Source organism: Chelonia mydas, chromosome 3, assembly GCF_015237465.2.
Source record: "Chelonia mydas isolate rCheMyd1 chromosome 3, rCheMyd1.pri.v2, whole genome shotgun sequence".
NCBI lineage: Eukaryota > Metazoa > Chordata > Testudines > Cheloniidae > Chelonia > Chelonia mydas.
The window spans coordinates 30,563,599-30,581,175 of NC_057851.1; the positions used below are offsets into that span (position 1 = coordinate 30,563,599).

A 17,577-nucleotide genomic window follows, 5' to 3' on the forward strand; every position below is an offset into this window, starting at 1 on the left:
TCCCACATAGACAAGCTTTACTTTTATTGTTGAGAGTTCCATCGCTCCACAGGAGCAAAGTTGTCAACCACGGTCTTTGACCTGGTGGTTATGTGGCCTTTTAGGTATCCTGGACCCAAGACATGGAGCATTTTGAAGATAAGGACCGAGACCTTGAAATTGATTCTAAATTCAATGGGAAGCCAGTGTAGAGAGCGGAGGACAGATATGATTTGTTCACAAATATTTGAGTAGCCTGTTTTGCACTGCAACATTTTGTAGTTGTTGGAGTTTTCTGAGTGCTGGCGGTTTCAGGCCCAAGTATGTAGCACTGCTGTAGGCCAGCCAAAAAGTGAAGAAGGCATGAATAACTGAGGCTCAGTCTCTGTTCACCAGGATGGGAAGGAGACTCCTAGCCAACCAGTGCTTAGAGTCAGTGAGGAGTCCAAGCGTACTCCTAGACTACAGACTGAATTGACCAATGGTGGATGTGAACATTCTGCCAAAGGAGACAGCATCATGGCTGAAAATTTTTCAGAATACTTTCCTTTCTGCCCACCATCACCTCGGCTTTCCTTTGGCCAACTGTTCTTCATTCATGAGCTGGTCTCATTCAAGCACGGCCATCTTGGTTGTAGTGATGCAATCACATGTGGTGAAGGGAAGGTAGAGTGGTGTGTCATCTGCATATTGGTGACACTGGAGTCCATGTTGTCTGACCAGTTCAGCTAGTGGTTGCATATAGATCTTGGAAAGGACCAGAGAGAGAACTGATCCTTGTAGAATTCTACAGATGAGGGGGTCTAGTAATGGAGGTGCAATTTCCTGTCACTACTTGTTGGATATGCCTGTAGGAAGAACCCAAATAATTTTAGTGCATCACCTTGGATCCCTGCCACCTCTCAGATGATACAGCCATATCTCATGGTCAAAAATATGAAGCACTGCTTCTGTCTGTTGACAGGAGGAGATATCCATCAGTGCCACTAAAGCAATTTCATTTTCATGTCCTGGCCTGAATCCAGAATGCATCATGTCTAGAATGTTAGCTTCAATTATATCTGCTTGTAGTTAGACTTTTGCTAGCTATGAGCTTGTAAGGAATCAGAAGTTTGACACTGGTTGGGAATTGGGTAGGACTGAAGTATCCATGATGGGTTTCTTCAGTGTTGGTCAGATTTCTGCTTGTTTGAAAGAGGAAGAGAAGATTCCTTCTCTGAATGATGCACTGACCTCATGGCGGAGGAGACTTTAAGAAGGGTTTTGAAGGAGTGACTTTGCAGATGTTTGCAGATGTTTACAGGGAGCTCATCTCATGTATTAGGAGCAGCATACGAAGGAGCATGAAAGTACTTATTTGAGAACGTAGTAAATGCGTGAAGGCCAGCTGGCAAGAACAGGAGCAGCAGTCAGCATCTCAGTAGTGTATAAGATATGAATAGGTTGGGATAGGCCATGAAGGACCTTAAAAGCAAAGATCAGTAGTGTATTTAATATGCTAAAGAAGAGGTGGGCAAACTACGGCCCGCGGACCACATCCAGCCCATGGGACCATCCTGCCTGGCCCTTGAGCTCCTGGCCGGGGAGGCTAGCCCTCGGCCCCTCCCTCGCAGCCTCAGGTTGCCATGCCATCAGCGCTCTGGGCGGCATGTCTGGCTCCTGCCAGGTAGCACAGTGGTGCAGCTGCTAGTCCTGCCACTCTGAGTGACATGGTAAGGGGTGCGGAGCGGGGGGGTTGGATAAGAGGCAGGGGTCCCAGGGGGCAGTCAGGGAGCAGGGGGTGGTTGGATGGGGTGGCGGTTCTGGGGGGGTGGTCAGGGGATGGGGAACGGGGCGGGGGGGTTGGATAGGCATGGGAATCCCCAGGAGCCTGTCAGGCAGCGGGAGTGTAGATAGGGGTCGGAGCAGTCAGGGGACACGGAGCTGGGGGGGTTGGATGGGGGTAGGGTCCTGGGGGGGCGGTCAGGGGACAAGGAGCAAGGGGGGGTTGGATGGGTTCGGGGTTCTGAGGTGGGCAGTCAGGGGGCGGGGGCCAGGCTGTTTGGGGAGGCACAGCCTTCCCTACCCGGCCCTGCACACACAGTTTCGCAACCCCGATGTGGCCCTCAGGACAAAAAGTTTGCTCACCCCTGTGCTAAAGGGTGGAGAACACAGAGAGGGTGATGTGGTAAAAACAACAAGCCAGGAAAATATTTGCAGCAGCATTTTGAATGGATATGTATGGGACAAAATGGGATGTGTCAAAGCCAGAGAGTAGGATGCAGTAGTTGAGATGAGTGCTTGGGAGAAGAGATCTAGCTATGTGGTCAGAAAGGAAAGGCTAGATCTTAGAGATATTAGTTAAGAAATACAGAATTCGTACATGACCTGGATATGAGGCTCTAGAAGAGACCAAAATGAATAGAATGCCCAGATTACATGCCTGAGTGACAGGCAGGGTTGTGGTGATATCCGTGGGGTCTGAGAGGGAGGGAGTGGTGACTGTTCTGGAGTGGGAGGAAAGATTAAGAGCTCTGTTCTGCTCATGTTGAACGTAACAATGACGTACCCTAAAATCTCTCTTTCTGAGATTTCCTTGTGTATGTCTACCCTGCCCATGTTACAGCGCGGCTGTGGCCACGTCACAGCACTGCAGCAATAGCATTGACAGTTTAGATACGCTTTATCATGTGGGGGAGAGCACTCCCAGCCATAAAAAACTCCACCCTGAATGAGCGGTGGTAGTTTTATCACCGGGAGTGCAGCTCCTGGCGATAAAGCACTGTCTGTACTGGTGCTTTTCAGCGCTAAAACTTTTGTTGTTCAGGGGTGTGTTTTTTTCACACCTGTGAACGACAGAAGTTTTAGCACTGAAAGTGACAGTGTAGACACAGCCTTAGTCTGGGCAGAAGGAGATAGGTCCAGAGTAGAGAGAGAGAGAGAGAGATCTGAGAGAGATATCAGCATAGAGTTGATAGTTGAAATGTTTGCAAATGAGACTGCCTAGAGATGAAGTGCAGATGGACAAGAAGAGGGGGGCAAGAATGGAGAAATGTGGAACCTCCTAGAAAGTTGGAGGGTGGATGAAAAGGAACCTTCTAGCGAAATGAGAGATTAGAGGAGAGAGTAGGTGGATGAGCAGAAAAGGACAGGATCCGGGAAGACAACATTTCATGAAGAGCCTGGTCAACTTGTGTCAAAGACAGACGACAACTTGAGGAGGAAGAGGGTGGAGCACCTATTCATCTTTAAGTGGCTGCACACATGTATTCCATTCAGAGATGTCCATGCCCAGTGTGCCAGAGCCAGAGAGTTTTCTGAAGCTGTACGTTTTGGGGCAGTGCACATGCCCTGCACCTCCTTGTGGCCCCTCCTGAAAATTATATAAAGGCACTGCCACCTTGTTCCCCTTCAGTTTCTTCTCTCACCACCCATGGCCTGAATCAGAGCTCTCCGGTAGCTTACCTTAGTCTTTTTTTTAAAATGTGCAGTCAGCATGTTCAGCTCTCCTCTTTTCCTGTGAATAACTAGTTAGCAGTTAGTACCCAGTAGTTAGGCTTCTTTTATTGTTTTAATTTTTTTTTAGTTAGTTAATAATTAGTTTTTGGTGCGAGGCACTGTTGGCATGCAGCGGTCACTGGGCTTTAAGTACTGCCCATCATATGAAGTGTTTATTCCAGTAGTAACACCCACCCACTCACATGCTGCCTTTTGTGACTCGACAAGGGGCACATTAAAAAGAGAGGTGAAGTATCTGCCGTTCTTTCAAGAAAAGAATGCAGATTTCCAGGGATCTGCACCTCAAGCAATACCTCCTGGAACAGGCTATGAGACCCACCTCAGCTCCAGGGCATTTGACTGAATGCTTTGCCTTCTGCAAACACTAGGCCAGAGAGACTGCAGTGGTGTCATGCCAGACCCTTAGTTTCACACTCTTCTCAGAGAAAAAAGGGGTTGGGCTTCCTCTGCAGGGCTTCCTCAAAGGAGGACCCATTAAACAGACCAAAGAAGCATTCTTTTTTTTTTCAAAGGACTCAGAACCTCACCAGCACTCCTTGAGTACTCATGGTAGAGGTGGGCCATTGACCTGTGTCTCCCAGTACTACAGAGGGAAGATACTAGTACCATGCTGTTGACTCCGGTACCATCTGTGAGACAGCTATTGAGTCCAGTACCAACAGACACTGTTTCAGCACCAGCATTATGAGTACTGATGACCTCACAAGCTTATGAGGCTGCAAAGGCCATTGCGTTGGTGGCGCCTCCTGCTCTTCCCATCCTGTCCCAATCTTTGGCTCAGATACAGAGACTGTGAGTTGTACCAGAGTCAGTACCTGCTAAGCAATACAATAAAGTCTTTATCCTGGCATCTATGCACACCAGTCGGAACTGGTATGATCTTCTGCCTCTGCACCTGTGGCTTCAGTACCATGATACTGAGATGGTAGTCAGAATGGCCACTGACCATAGCTTACCCTTTGGCACTGACTACAAAAATATTTCCTGGTATCAAGTCTCAATGCAATATCCTCCACATCTTGGAGCACATTTGTGGTACGACTACCATGCCAGCATTGGTTCTGATACTGACCTCTTCACAATGGACTACAGATAAATCAGATCACCTAAGGCCTCATCAGGATTGGCATACTCGATGCCTACTGATCATTATTCAGGTGGTTCCTCATAGTTGGGTTCAGAGTATCCACCATTGACATCCCTACCCAGGCACGGTTGGTCTAGCAAGTCTTCTACACCACTCCCAGAAGGAGAGCATTGGTACAGGGAACAGGACCATTCATATAGCTGGTCCCCAATGTCTTGATCACTGGTCCACTCAAAAGGGACTATTTGCTATGCACCTTCCAAAGCCAGAACTGATTCGGGATGAATCAGAGGAGCTGGTTCTGCCACAAGTGATCTGTCATCTTCCTTGCCTCCTGACTCAGTGACCCTGGATGACTCCTCTCCAGTTCTGGAGGATTTTAAATCTTATTGGATCTGCTGAGGAGAATGGCTGCGGCCTTGGGTATGCAAGTTGAGCTTGTGCAAGAGAACACTCACAAGGTTTTGGACATTCTCCAGGCGGTGGCCCCTGGACGGGTAGCCCGTCCTATTAATGAGGCTCTTTTAGAACCTGCAAAGACCTTATGTCACACACCAGCCTCCTTAGCTCTTGCAGCTAAGTGCATAGACAAATGATACCATGTTCCAGTGCAAGGCTTCAAGTGTTTTTATTCCCATACTGCCCCAAATTCCGATGTGGTCCCTGCTGCCAATGAGAGGTCACATGATAGAATCATAGAAATGTAGTGCCAGAAGGGACTTTGAGAGGTTATCAAATGCAGCCCCCTGTGCTGAGGCAGGACCAAGTAAATCTAGACCATCCCTTCCAGGTGTTTTGTTCAACGCTTTCATAGAAACCTCCAATTATGGGGATTCCACAACCTCCCTTGGAAGCCTGATCCAGGGCTTAATTACCCTTATAGTTAAAAAGCTTCCCTAATATCTAATCTTAATGTCCCTTGCTGCAGTTTGTCCTACTTTCAGTGGACATGGAGAACAATTGATCCATGTCCTCTTTATAGCAGACCTTAAGGTATATGAAGATTGTCATCAGGTCCTCGTTTAGTCTTCCTTTCTCAAGACTAAACATGGTTTTAACCTTCCCTCATAGGTCTGGTTTTCTAAATGTTTTATAATTTTTGTTGCCCTCCTCTGGACTCTCTCCAGTTTGTCCACTTTTTTCCTAAAGTTTGGAGCCTAGAACTGGACACAGCTGTACAGCTGAGTTCTCATAGTGCCAAGTAGAGTGGGACAATTACCTCCCTTGTCTTACATATGATACTCGTGTTAATACGCCCCAGAATGATATTAGTTTTTTTGCAACTGCATCACGTTGTTAACTCATATTCAATTTGTGATCCACTATAACCCCCAGATCTTTTTCAGCATTTCTACCACCAGCCCAGTTAGTCCCCATTTTGTAGATGAGCATTTGATTTTTCCTTCCTAAGTACTTTACACTTATCTTTATTTTTCATCTTGTTGATTTCATAGCAATTTCTCCAATTTGTCAAGGTCATTTTAAATTCTAATCCTGCCTCCAACCTCCAGCTTGGTGTCTTCTGCAAATTTTATAAAAACACACTGCTCCATTATCCATGTCATTAATGAAAATATTGACTTGTAGTGGATCCATGACTGACCCCCTGAGGAATCCCACGAAATGCACGCTCCCATTTTGATAGTGAACCGTTAATAACTACTCTTTTAGTATAGTCTTTCAACCAGTTGTACATCCACCTTATAGTAATTTCATTTAGACCATATTTCCCTATTTTCCTTATGAGGATGTCATGTAGGATTGTATCAAAAACCTTACTAAAAATCAAGATATATCATGTCTGCTGCTACCTCCTGTCCATTAGTAACCCTGTCAAAAAAGGAAATTAGGTTGGTTTGGTATGATTTGTTTTTGATAAATCCTTTGGCTATTCCTTATGAACCTATTATCCTCTAGTTGCTTACAAACTGATTAGTTAATAATTTGGGGAGGGGAGATTCAAATCAACTCCGAAAGAAAAAGAGTCCAAGAGACTTGATTTGTTAGGAAGTGGAACATATTTTTCTCCCTTTCTCCTGGTGCGTAGCTTACCAACAGGCGCTGTTAACTAAATATGATTTTGTATATCTGAATTTACTGACAAGCTGCTGGAAGATGCTTGGGAAGAATTTAGGACTTCTTCCTGGTAGACGACCACTTGGTGGCCACTCCAGTGTGCGCTTGATGTGGCAGATACTTCTTGGGTGATAGCCTCTGCAATAAAAATGAGGAGAGCTTCCTGGTTACAGAACTCTGGTATAACCTCTGACAGCCAGCAAGTCTTAGATGATCTCCCTTTTGATGGACAGTTTTTGTTTTCGTACAAAACTGATGAGACTTTGCATTCATTTAAAGGCTCCATTTGTTGGGGGCATATTTTTCAGCCCCCAAAGGTGTCAGTATAGGGCACTGCAACAGTGCTCCCAGCAATATTGTAGACAACCTGGATATCCACAAAGGCAACAAGACTTTGAGGAGGAAGCAGAAATCACAGAGAAGGATTCCTCCAACTCCAACTAAAATCAGCCAGCCTCTCTTCACTCAGCGGTGTAGAAGCAGCACATTTGGCTTCCCCCTCGAGGACAGTGATACCGTCACCAGTGATCATTCTGCTATTTCTTCCCCATTTTGGGAGAGATTGTCCCCTTCCTGAGTGCTTAGGAAGCCATAATGATGGCCAAATGGGTCCTGAGCACTGTGAGAATGGGATATTCTATCCAATTCCTCTCCATCCACTTCTTCTTCACCACCTACCCCATTCCTTTTCAGGGATCCATCTTACAAGGCAATGCTCTTTCAAGAAGTTCAGACTCTATTCCCACAAGGGAACATAGAAGAAGTCCCCCTTCAACATCAGGAAAGGGGTTTTATTCATAGTACTTTGATCACCAGGTCCAAGAGTAGTCTGAGACCCATATTCTATCTTCAAAATCTCTACAAGTATCTCAAATATATAAGATTTCATATACTTTTCCTAGCATCCATCCTTCCCTCACTAGATTACAATTGTTGTACTGCCCTCGATCTCCAGGACAGCTACTTCCATGTGGCAGTATTGCCAAGTCACAAGAAGTTTCTGAGATTCATAGTGGCAGGCCAACATTATCAATATACAGTGCTTCCTTTTGCCTGTTGTCAGCCCCATGAGTATTCACCAAGTGCATGGCAGCAATAATGGTGGCCTACCTGAGGATGTAAAGGATTCACATCTTCCCTTACGTAGATGATTGGTTAGTGGGAGGCAGATCTGAGCATCAGGTTCTCTGACACGTCCAGTTTATAGTTTGTCTCTTCAGTCGTCTGGGACTCATGCTGAACAAGGGAAACTCCATGTTATTCCTGACACAGAAAACATTGTTTTTCATAAATTCATAGATTCTAAGGCCAGAAGGGACCATTGTGATCATTTAATATGACCTCCTTTATAACACAGGCCATAGAACTTCCCCAGAATAATTCCTAGAGCATATCTTTAAAAAAGAAAAAAATCCACTCTTGATTTTAAAAATTGCCAGTGATGATGATGAATCCACCAGGACCCGTAATCAGTTGTTCCAGTGGTTAGTTACGATCCAATGGCTGGAAGTAGAAGCTAACCAAATTCAGTTTGGAAATAAGACATAGATTTTTAACAGTGAGATTAATTAAGTTTGGAAATAAGGCATAGATTTTTAACAGTGATATTAATTTCTTGTAAAGGTAAAGGTCTACAAATTGTTGTATCAAATAAGATTTTTTTGTCTTTCGAACATTGTTGGGTGTTATCAATAGTTTCCATTATATTCTCCATTGCACTAGTTCTTTCCATCTCCTGGAAGCAGCATTACTTGTGGATTATTGGATGTGATGAATTCTTCATCAGGCCTCTTAATACACTTTAGTTAGGCCAGCGAAATAAAGCTTGCTAAAATCTTGATCTCTGAAGTGCTGCCTGTTGACATGTGAAATATCAGGATTATAGCGATCTTTCACTCTGCACATCACACAAGAAGGTACACAACAACTTGAACAGAGGGCACAGGAGAGAACAGCATGGTTGAATGGGAAGAAGGAGAGACAGTATTATCTAAGCTGGGAAAACAATATTAATCATTTCATTACAGTATTTTCTGAAGTATTTTCATTCATGGTGGTGGTGAAGTTACCTTGTTATCTTAGATCTTTATATGTATAATTACTAATAATTATAATATTTGAAATAGGACATTGTTTCTGAAAGTACTGGAAAATATTGGAAGTATGGTGGAGAGAACAAGGAACTAGCTACCTCTTACCTGTTCTAACACTTTTTTTGCCAAAATTAGGCCACATTGAATTATTTTCCTGGCAAGTTTAATATTAATAGAATTATAATGGTAAATGTATATCTGTATTTTAGTCTCAATTAAACTATTGAGAGAAACGGAGAATTTTGAATACAAGTAGAGCCTAAATGACTGCAGCTCTGTCAATGATTAACTTGCGCATGGACACTTCAGGTGCTTCTTTAGTATATGAAAGATACTTCAGCAACTTACACATCATATGGGACCTTTTGTCCTTGGAAAATAGAGCAGACTATGTATTTAAAACAGCAAACGTTTTGTGTTACTCGTTATGTACAGGGGTGCTGAGAGTCACTGAACCCAACTGTAAACCCTGTATATGATAGAGATCACTTCAAGTCAGGGGGTGCTGCTGCACCCCCAGCAGCCCTAGTTTCAGCACCTATACTTATGTGCATTTTATAATGGAACCCGCTCTACTTTTTAAAAAAATAGCAAGAGCAAAAGGACTGGGCTTCGAGGGATACTGGGTCAGAATCTGTATGTCCTTGGGTGAGTTACTTGACCACCTTCTGCCTTGGTCATTCTAGCTGGAAAACAAGGCCTCATAAAACCAAAGGGAAGGATTCCATTGTAAATCTCTGTTATATACATTTAGAAATTGTTATAATTTCAACATTTCAAATCTTGTATATAATACTATGAAACATCCTCAGCAGAGGTACTTAATATATTGACTTAGACAACATGTTACATCTTCTTTCTAAGAATTACTGAAAAGGAACTGAAAACAAGGAGATACTAGTACTTATAGGCTTGAATAAACTCCAACTGATGTTTGAGTGGTATGTCATTAAAAGTGGAGAAGGGGACTCTTTGCCCTTGTCTGTCTGTGGGTTTTGTGAAGAAGATGCACTAACCTCAAATGACGTATAGTATATTGATTATCTTGATGACGACATCTTAATTTTTTATCTGTTTAGATAATTCTTGATACCATTATGAAAAGCAGTATGAACAGTGTTTCCATTTATTCGAGGGATTTTTCAAGGTTCTTAATTGCTGTCAGACTTTGATTTAACAATTCTTACTTTAAGATGGGATGGTCATAGCATAATCCAGGCAGGAATATTTCCTTTTCCTCTTATCCTTTTAGCTTGTAAAAGTCATTAAAAATTTAAATGTCATAGCATGTGTTTATTGGGAAGTGACATACATTTGTACACCTATTTAGGGAAGATCATCAATTACTTTTGTTTCAGGAAGCTTAATAAAAAAAGATGAAACTCACAAACTCTCCTCTATTGCACTTTTCAGATAGCTGTGACACAAAAACTCTTAATCTGTGGGCTCTCCTTATTATTTCATATGACTGTCACAAAAACTTTACCTGTGGAATACAACATTGATGATAACTTCAGAGCTACAGTATCTTTGCCTGTGAGGATTATCTACCTGTACGTGTCTCTAATGGCTGCCAGACCCAAATACTATTTTGCATGGACTTTAGGTAAGCAACTAAAAATGCGTGTACTTTTCTTTACAGTTAAAAGTACTGTATGTTGGGTACGAATTTAAAAGAGAGAGTGCCCTCTTGGGGTCTTATAAGTAATTTTAGAACTGAGACTTTAGGCAAGGGACAATGAATGAATGGGTTTATTTTATAGTTGCCCATTAACATAAACTTAAGGATAGAAGTGTATTTTGCAAACTAGATTCCAGGGCCTGATGAATAGATACCTCAATAAAACATGTATTTGATATCTTTTAAAGAGAAATGGTATTTTTATCCCTTTAAAATTGCCTTAAAACTAGTTTAATTACATAGTGCATTTTAGTTTAAGACTTCTGTACTTTACTTTTCACACCCATTTATATCCATTTATAAACCTCTTCCTTGCAGTCAGTTAAAAAAAAATTCTATTTAGAATAGCCCAACTGCAAGAACAAACTGCATAACTCAATATGGATATATTGTAGTGTATAGGAATATGATCAGCAATAACTGCAACGTAAAGTGCAGTTGTCGTAAATATAAAGGGAAGGGTAACATCCTTTCTGTATACAGTGCTATAAAATCCCTCCTGGCCAGAGGCAAAACCCTTTCACCTGTAAAGGGTTAAGAAGCTAAGATAACCTCACTGGCACCTGACCAAAATGACCAATGAGGAGACAAGATACTTTCAAAGCTGGAGGGGGGAAAACAAAAGGTTTGTCTGTCTGTGTGATGCTTTTGCCGGGAACAGATCAGGAAGGCAGTCTCAGAACTTCTGTTAGTAAGTAATCTAGCTAGAATGCGTTAGATTTCCTTTTGTTAAATGGCTGGTAAAATAGCTGTGCTGGATGGAATGTATATGCCTGTTTTTGTGTCTTTTTGTAACTTAAGGTTTTGCCTAGAGGGATTCTCTATGTTTTGAATCTGATTACCCTATAAGGTATTTACCATTCTGATTTTACAGAGATGATTCTTTTACCTTTTCTTTAATTAAAATTCTTCTTTTAAGAACTGGATTGATTTTTCATTGTTCTTAAGATCCAAGGGTTTGGGTCTGTGTTCACCTATGCAAATTGGTGAGGATTTTTATCAAGCCTTCCCCTGGAAAGGGGGTGTAGGGCTTGGGGGCGAAGACATCTCCAAATGGTCTCTTTCCCTGTTTTTTAACACGCTTGGTGGTGGCAGCATACGGTTCAAGGACAAGGCAAAGTTTGTACCTTGGGGAAGTTTTTAACCTAAGCTGGTAAGAATAAGCTGAGGGGGTCTTTCATGCAGGTCCCCACATCTGTACCCTAGAGTTCAGAGTGGGGAAGGAACCTTGACAGCAGTTGTTTCCTATATTGATGGTAAACGTTTCACCTTGTTTTTAGTAAAAACTTTAATGACCTGCTAAAAGCAGAATACGTATATATTGCCCTTGTTTGAGGCACTAAATGGATGTTGTATTTTAAACAATATTTTTCCTTTCCAAGTCATATAGGGAAAAAATATTCAACTTCCAGAAGTTTGTGCCATAGAAATATTTATTATATTTTTGATTATATATTATATATTTTGTTTGTTATATATTTGTTGCATAACTCTGCATGAAAACTGAGGGGAAACCAATGCAGTAAAGAGTTTTGTAGAATAGCATGACTCACTTTCAGCTGCTAGTTTAATTCCTGTTCAGTAAATGAAGTATTTTCAGCCTGTCTGGGTACAGAATAATTCTAGGTTTTGTTGAAGAATGACATACTTTGGAATATTGTGCCTAAAAACACCAGTATTATCATCTGTCAAGGATGGAAGCCAGCTGAAAAGTGCCTAAACTTGCACTGTTGGAGTATCTCCTCAGAGAGAGTTCTGTCTGTACTACTTTTGCTAGCAGAGTTGAACCAGCATGGCTTTGATAAAATATGGAAGGCCATAAACTTTATTGTATCAGTGCTTCATTTAGTTCTTGCCCTCTTTTGCTGCTGCTTTATTGTAACTGCTCTAAGGGCCTGAGCAGAATGCATGATGACACGGGTGTTTTGCTGAATGCAATGCTTTGGGGTTTTTAATCTATTTTTATTCCTTCCAAATGCTAAAGCTCTTTTACAAATATGTTAAAATGAATACTGATGTGTATGCTATCAGCACTGTTTCCTCCTTTAGTTAGGAAGTTGTTATGGAATTGGTGTTACTTTCTGGTATTTCTAACTTGACCCTAAAAAAGTGTGGCAAGCTGATATTTCTTATGCATGGCCTCAAATAGAGTAGCAGGTGTTCTCCTTATTTACAAAAAAAATAATTTAATAAATGTTCATTGGTGGTGCAATAGAATGAGAAATTAGGTTATTTTTAAAATATCATAAATTTTGTCTTGTGGGCCAGTAGAGGTCAGAAAAATCTTTTAGATAAGCGGTGTCAGACTTCCTTGACAGCTGAATAACTGAGTGAAATGTAAAAACAATGAGGATTCCTTGTGGCACCTTAGAGACTAAACAAATTTATTTGGGCATAAGCTTTCATGCGCTAGAACCCACTTCATCAGATGCATGAAGTGGAAAATATAGGAGCGGGTATAAATACATGAAAAGATGGAAGTTGCCTTACCAAGTGTGAGGTCAGTCTAACGAGACAATTCAATTAATAGTAGGATACCAAGGGAGGAAAAATAGCCTCTTCCTGGTGGAGGAAATATGTTGTGCAAATGATGGCAATAGATATAAAAAGGGAAAGTTTTAATATGTGGCCTCTGAGAAAAAGGAGAAAAAGGGAAAAAAATTTATCCCACAGACTTGCCTGACACCATGGGTATGGATTAGAGAGCAAAGGAAGTTAAGTTGCCTTAGAGCAGCTGTTAGGAAAAGGGGAATAAAAAGGTTAAGGATTTCAGGCATATTCCACTATCATGTAAAGTACACTTACTTTAGCCCAGTAGTATACATCCAGTGTTCCGTCTTCTACATTTGTTTTTCCTATTGCAACTTAAATATATTGTTTTTATTTGTATAATATTTGTTTTATTCTAGACTCCTACTGAACTAACACAAGTTAAGGGCAATTTTTCAAAGAAGAAAGGAAGGTTATTCCACTGTAACTAATCTTCTTTTCCTTTACCTTGTCCTGTCAATCGGGTCGGCGGTTCTTGTTCTTCATCTCTAAGCTTTCTTGTCAAATGTGCCATCCAAGATGACGCCAACCTCCTTCATGTTTTCCTTCAGCATCTAGGTCTTCGGCTTGTGATTGCTAGTTCTTGTACTCTCTGGCCAATGTATCTCACATCTTGCCAGGTCATGTGACCCGGCCATCTCAGCCTGTACTCCCTCAGCTTTTCCATAATGGAGGCTGCCTGTATCATAGCTCATACCATTTAATTGCATAGCTTAGCAGCTGTTGTCTTACTCAGTGTCCAACTGAACATTCTTGTTTTGGCAGTATGAAGTAGTGTTCTTCTCTCTTCCTCATTGACCGTGTTCCAGCCTATGTATCATGGCTGGCCTAATCATGATCTTCTACACTTTGCTCTTTAGTGTACTTGGCACATATAATCCCCATCAACTCCCTACATTTACACCACCCACTCTGCATGCAGCTTCTAACATCTGCATCCACATTCTCATCATGGCTCAACACTGAACTGAGGTTCAGAGTTTAACTTTATACCATCTAATTTTATTGATTTCTCATTGTTCCTCTCAATTAAACTTTATATGTAGTCTGTCTTTTGTAAGCCATTTTCTTCTATTGTAGCCCTCCATTGTTCTAGGTCCCTTTCCAGTTTGTATTAATCTTCATGGCACAACATGTCAGCAAAAACCATGCTCCATGGAGCCTCTCTCCTAATCTCCTGTGTCAATGTGTCTATTATAATCGGAACTAGGAATGGGCTGATCCTTGATGTAGACCTATCCCCACAGTGAATGATTCACTGTAGCCACTGCGGCTTCTCACTACTGTTGTGCTACTCTCATACATATCCATGATAGTTTTAACATATGTTTCTTGCAGATTGCATGACCACAGGCATCACCATAACAGTTCTCTAGGAATTCTGTCATAAGCCTTTTCTGAATCCACAAACACTAAGTGCAATCCCTTGCATTTCTCTCTGTACTTCTGTAATATTTGGGCTGAAAACACTGTGTCCTGTGATGACCTTCCTTGCATAAACCTGAATTGGTTGTTGCTTATTTGATGTTCCAGCTCCTCCCGAAGTCTTTTCTCGTTGATTCTTACCAGTCATTTCAAAGTGTGACTCATTAATTTGATGGGTTGCTAAGTGCTACTTTCTTGCACATCTCCTTTACACTTAAAGATAGGAAACAATATTGGCCTTTTTCCAGTGCAGAAAAATAAGTTGAAAAAGTTCATCACTGTCACCATTCCCTCAATTGGTATGTTGGCCAATCCCACTGCCTTACCGGTTTTGTAACCTTGAACCCTATCTGAGTCTCCACCATGATGAAAGGTCTTGTGAGGCTGTTTCTTGCACATACTTCCTTCGGTGGTTTCTTCACATTGTCTTCACTGAGCAGCTTCTCATAAAATAGCTGCCACCTCCTAGTGATATCACCATCTTCCACCAGTACTCTTCCATTTTCATCTTTGACACACTTTACAGTTCCCAAGTTCTGTGCTTCTATGCCTATTCTTGGCTAATTTATACATTCCTTTTCCCCCTTCCTTCATCAGTAGTACTGCTTACAAGTCTTTAAATATCCGACCCTTAGTTTCTGCAACTGCTCTTTGTGTTGTTATCTTTACAAGCTTGCATTCCTTATAACTTTCTACCATTTTTACTTTCTGCCGTTGCTTACACCTTTCTTTCTCACTGCCTCTGGCACATTGTTGGATCATCACCATGTCTCATTGCCATGACATTTCCCTCTTTTCATTTGGCCACACATTTGCACATTTTCTATAATATGTTTTGATATTTTCTCCCAAACTTCACTGGTATCAGTGTGGTCGATTTGGTCATTGTCCAACCTCCAAGTATCTCATCCTTAATCTCAGACTAACTTCCCTATCTGTGAGCCTCCACTGCTTTATCCTTTGTTTCACAACTTGTCTTTTGTCCCCCACTGGCCTTTTCAATCAGAAGTCCATTACAAGCAATCTGTGTTGCCCTCAATCTGTTTTCCCAGGATCACTTTACAGTCTCATGTTTTTCTATCACTTCCTCTTGTCAGGAAGTAATCAATCTGGGGCTGGTGGCACCACTCTTGTACATAATTAAGTGCTTCTCCTTTTTACAAAGTATATATTGGCATCAATCAGGCCATGGGCTCTGGTTAACTCTAAGTTACCCTCACCAGTTTCATTTCTGGTTACAAACCGTGACAATTATTGTACCTATCCCTGTGTTCTCCCACACGCCTGTTGCGATCTGCTCCCATGATCAAGCACTCAGCTTGTGGTATTTCACCTATCACTTGGTCCAGCACTATGTGGAATTCCTCCTTCTCCTCAATCATACAACCAACCTGCACATATATTCACATACAACATTAAATATTCTCTACTCAGTGCTATTCTAAATTCCATCAGCTGGTCACTCTTCCTTTGGATGTCCATACCTTATCCTGCAATATTTCTGCTGCGATTATTACTACTCCATTTCTCCTTGCTGCTGAACAGTGATACATTATCTTGTAGCCCTCCCCTGATGGTCATGGATATTAATCCCTTTCATTTTTTCTCTTGTATACAGGTAATATGCACTCCCCTTCTTTTCAACATCTCAGTTATTTCTCTTGATTTCCCAGGCACTGTTCCCGTATTCAGGGAAGCCAAACATAGTCTCACTATGGCCTCATTTCTTTAGCCACATGTGCCCAGAATGTGGTAGCCTTTCCCCATTTTCCACAGGCATCAGGCAAAGCGGTTGTGAGTCACTTACAGGGGTGTAAGTGTTGTACTAGCATGGTACTGGTATACTCCCTGAAGACCAAGGCCCATAGAGTATGTGTGATAGGCACAACGTTTACAAACTGGCTTTCAGGACTGACATTTTTGGTTTGAAATCAGCATCCCTTCTTGTAGGTGGACTGCATGTCACAGCAAATGAGTCCCATCTGCCTGGAGCAATTTTGTTATAAGGCAACAGATGCCTGCCTTTCATGCCCCCACTTTCAGTGAAAAACACCTGCACCATGACAAGGCAAGTGGTAAGAATTTAGCTGTCAGAGGCTATATATTACATTTGCTGCATGAAGCATTTTCTAGGCAGCGAGAGCTTATCCTCAAATCCACCACAGCCACGCCAGTTCTATTAGAGTACTTGGATTATATTGCCTCTTCAGAGCCACCTTTGCTTCCCCTACTTTTTCTTCAGGGGCCCCTGAATCATCAGAAAGGAACTGTGGGCTGTCCTGATATCAGGACTTGTACTATTAGAAGAAATTTTGAGTACACATTAGAAATCATGTCTTTCTCAGTAGTTCATTTTTCCCCATTGATTTTTAACAGGCACATATTTAGAGCATCAGACTTTGGTATGCTATCTGAAACATCATGAAGTGAGACATTTTTATTTTTATGTTTACACATTCAGCTTGTGTATCCCTCACAAAGTGAAGGAAGGCATCTGAACACTGGGATACTTTCTCAAACCACTGCAACCAGTGGATATGCCTGTGCTTTCTAATCTTAAATTGAGTTCAGTTTATATTCAAAATAGAACTGATCGAATTCCAATTTTTCTCTTCTCTTTGGGTGGTAGTTAATACCATGCATCACAGTGAGCTTGAATGGGTTCCTCTGTCAGTTTGATCAAACAGGCATATTGGAAGGCAAAGATACCCTCTCTCAAGTAGAAAGAAAGGACCAAATAGAAATAAATGGACTGATAGGAGAAGATGCCTACATTGTGAAATTGATGGTATATTATATTCCTGTTTGCTTTTCTTTTTTTATAAAAAATTATTTTAAGATTGAAAATAACTTGGTTTGCAAACATATATCCTTATTTGTCTTATTCTTTTCTCTTGATAGTTAAGGTCCTAATCCAGTGACTCTAGGCGCTTCTAAACATTTAAAAATACAGCCAAAAAGTACATTAATACAACAGATCATGTGTACAAAGTACTTGTCATAGGATGCACAATATTTGTAATGTAGGCAATTTGTAACTACTTACATCAATTGTTTTCTCTTGTTTCATTGCAGCAGATGCAATTAATAATGCAGCAGGGTTTGGTTTTAGAGGATATGACAAAAATGGAGCATCACGCTGGGATTTAATATCAAATCTGAGAATCCAGCATATAGAGGTTTGTTCA

The 17,577-nt window shown here is 41.4% G+C and overlaps 1 protein-coding gene across 6 annotated transcripts in view; it reads left to right on the plus strand.

Annotated features, from left to right (window-relative positions):
• The window catches only part of MBOAT2 (membrane bound O-acyltransferase domain containing 2), a 214,264-nt gene that overhangs the window by 170,364 nt on the left and 26,323 nt on the right, over nt 1-17,577 (plus strand). For all 6 annotated transcript variants that reach the window (XM_007053183.3, XM_037894108.2, XM_037894110.2 and 3 more), the window contains 2 exons: nt 10,147-10,339; nt 17,465-17,568. In XM_007053183.3, the coding sequence (XP_007053245.2) occupies nt 10,147-10,339; nt 17,465-17,568 (297 nt within the window). The remainder of the gene's footprint in view (nt 1-10,146; nt 10,340-17,464; nt 17,569-17,577) is intronic.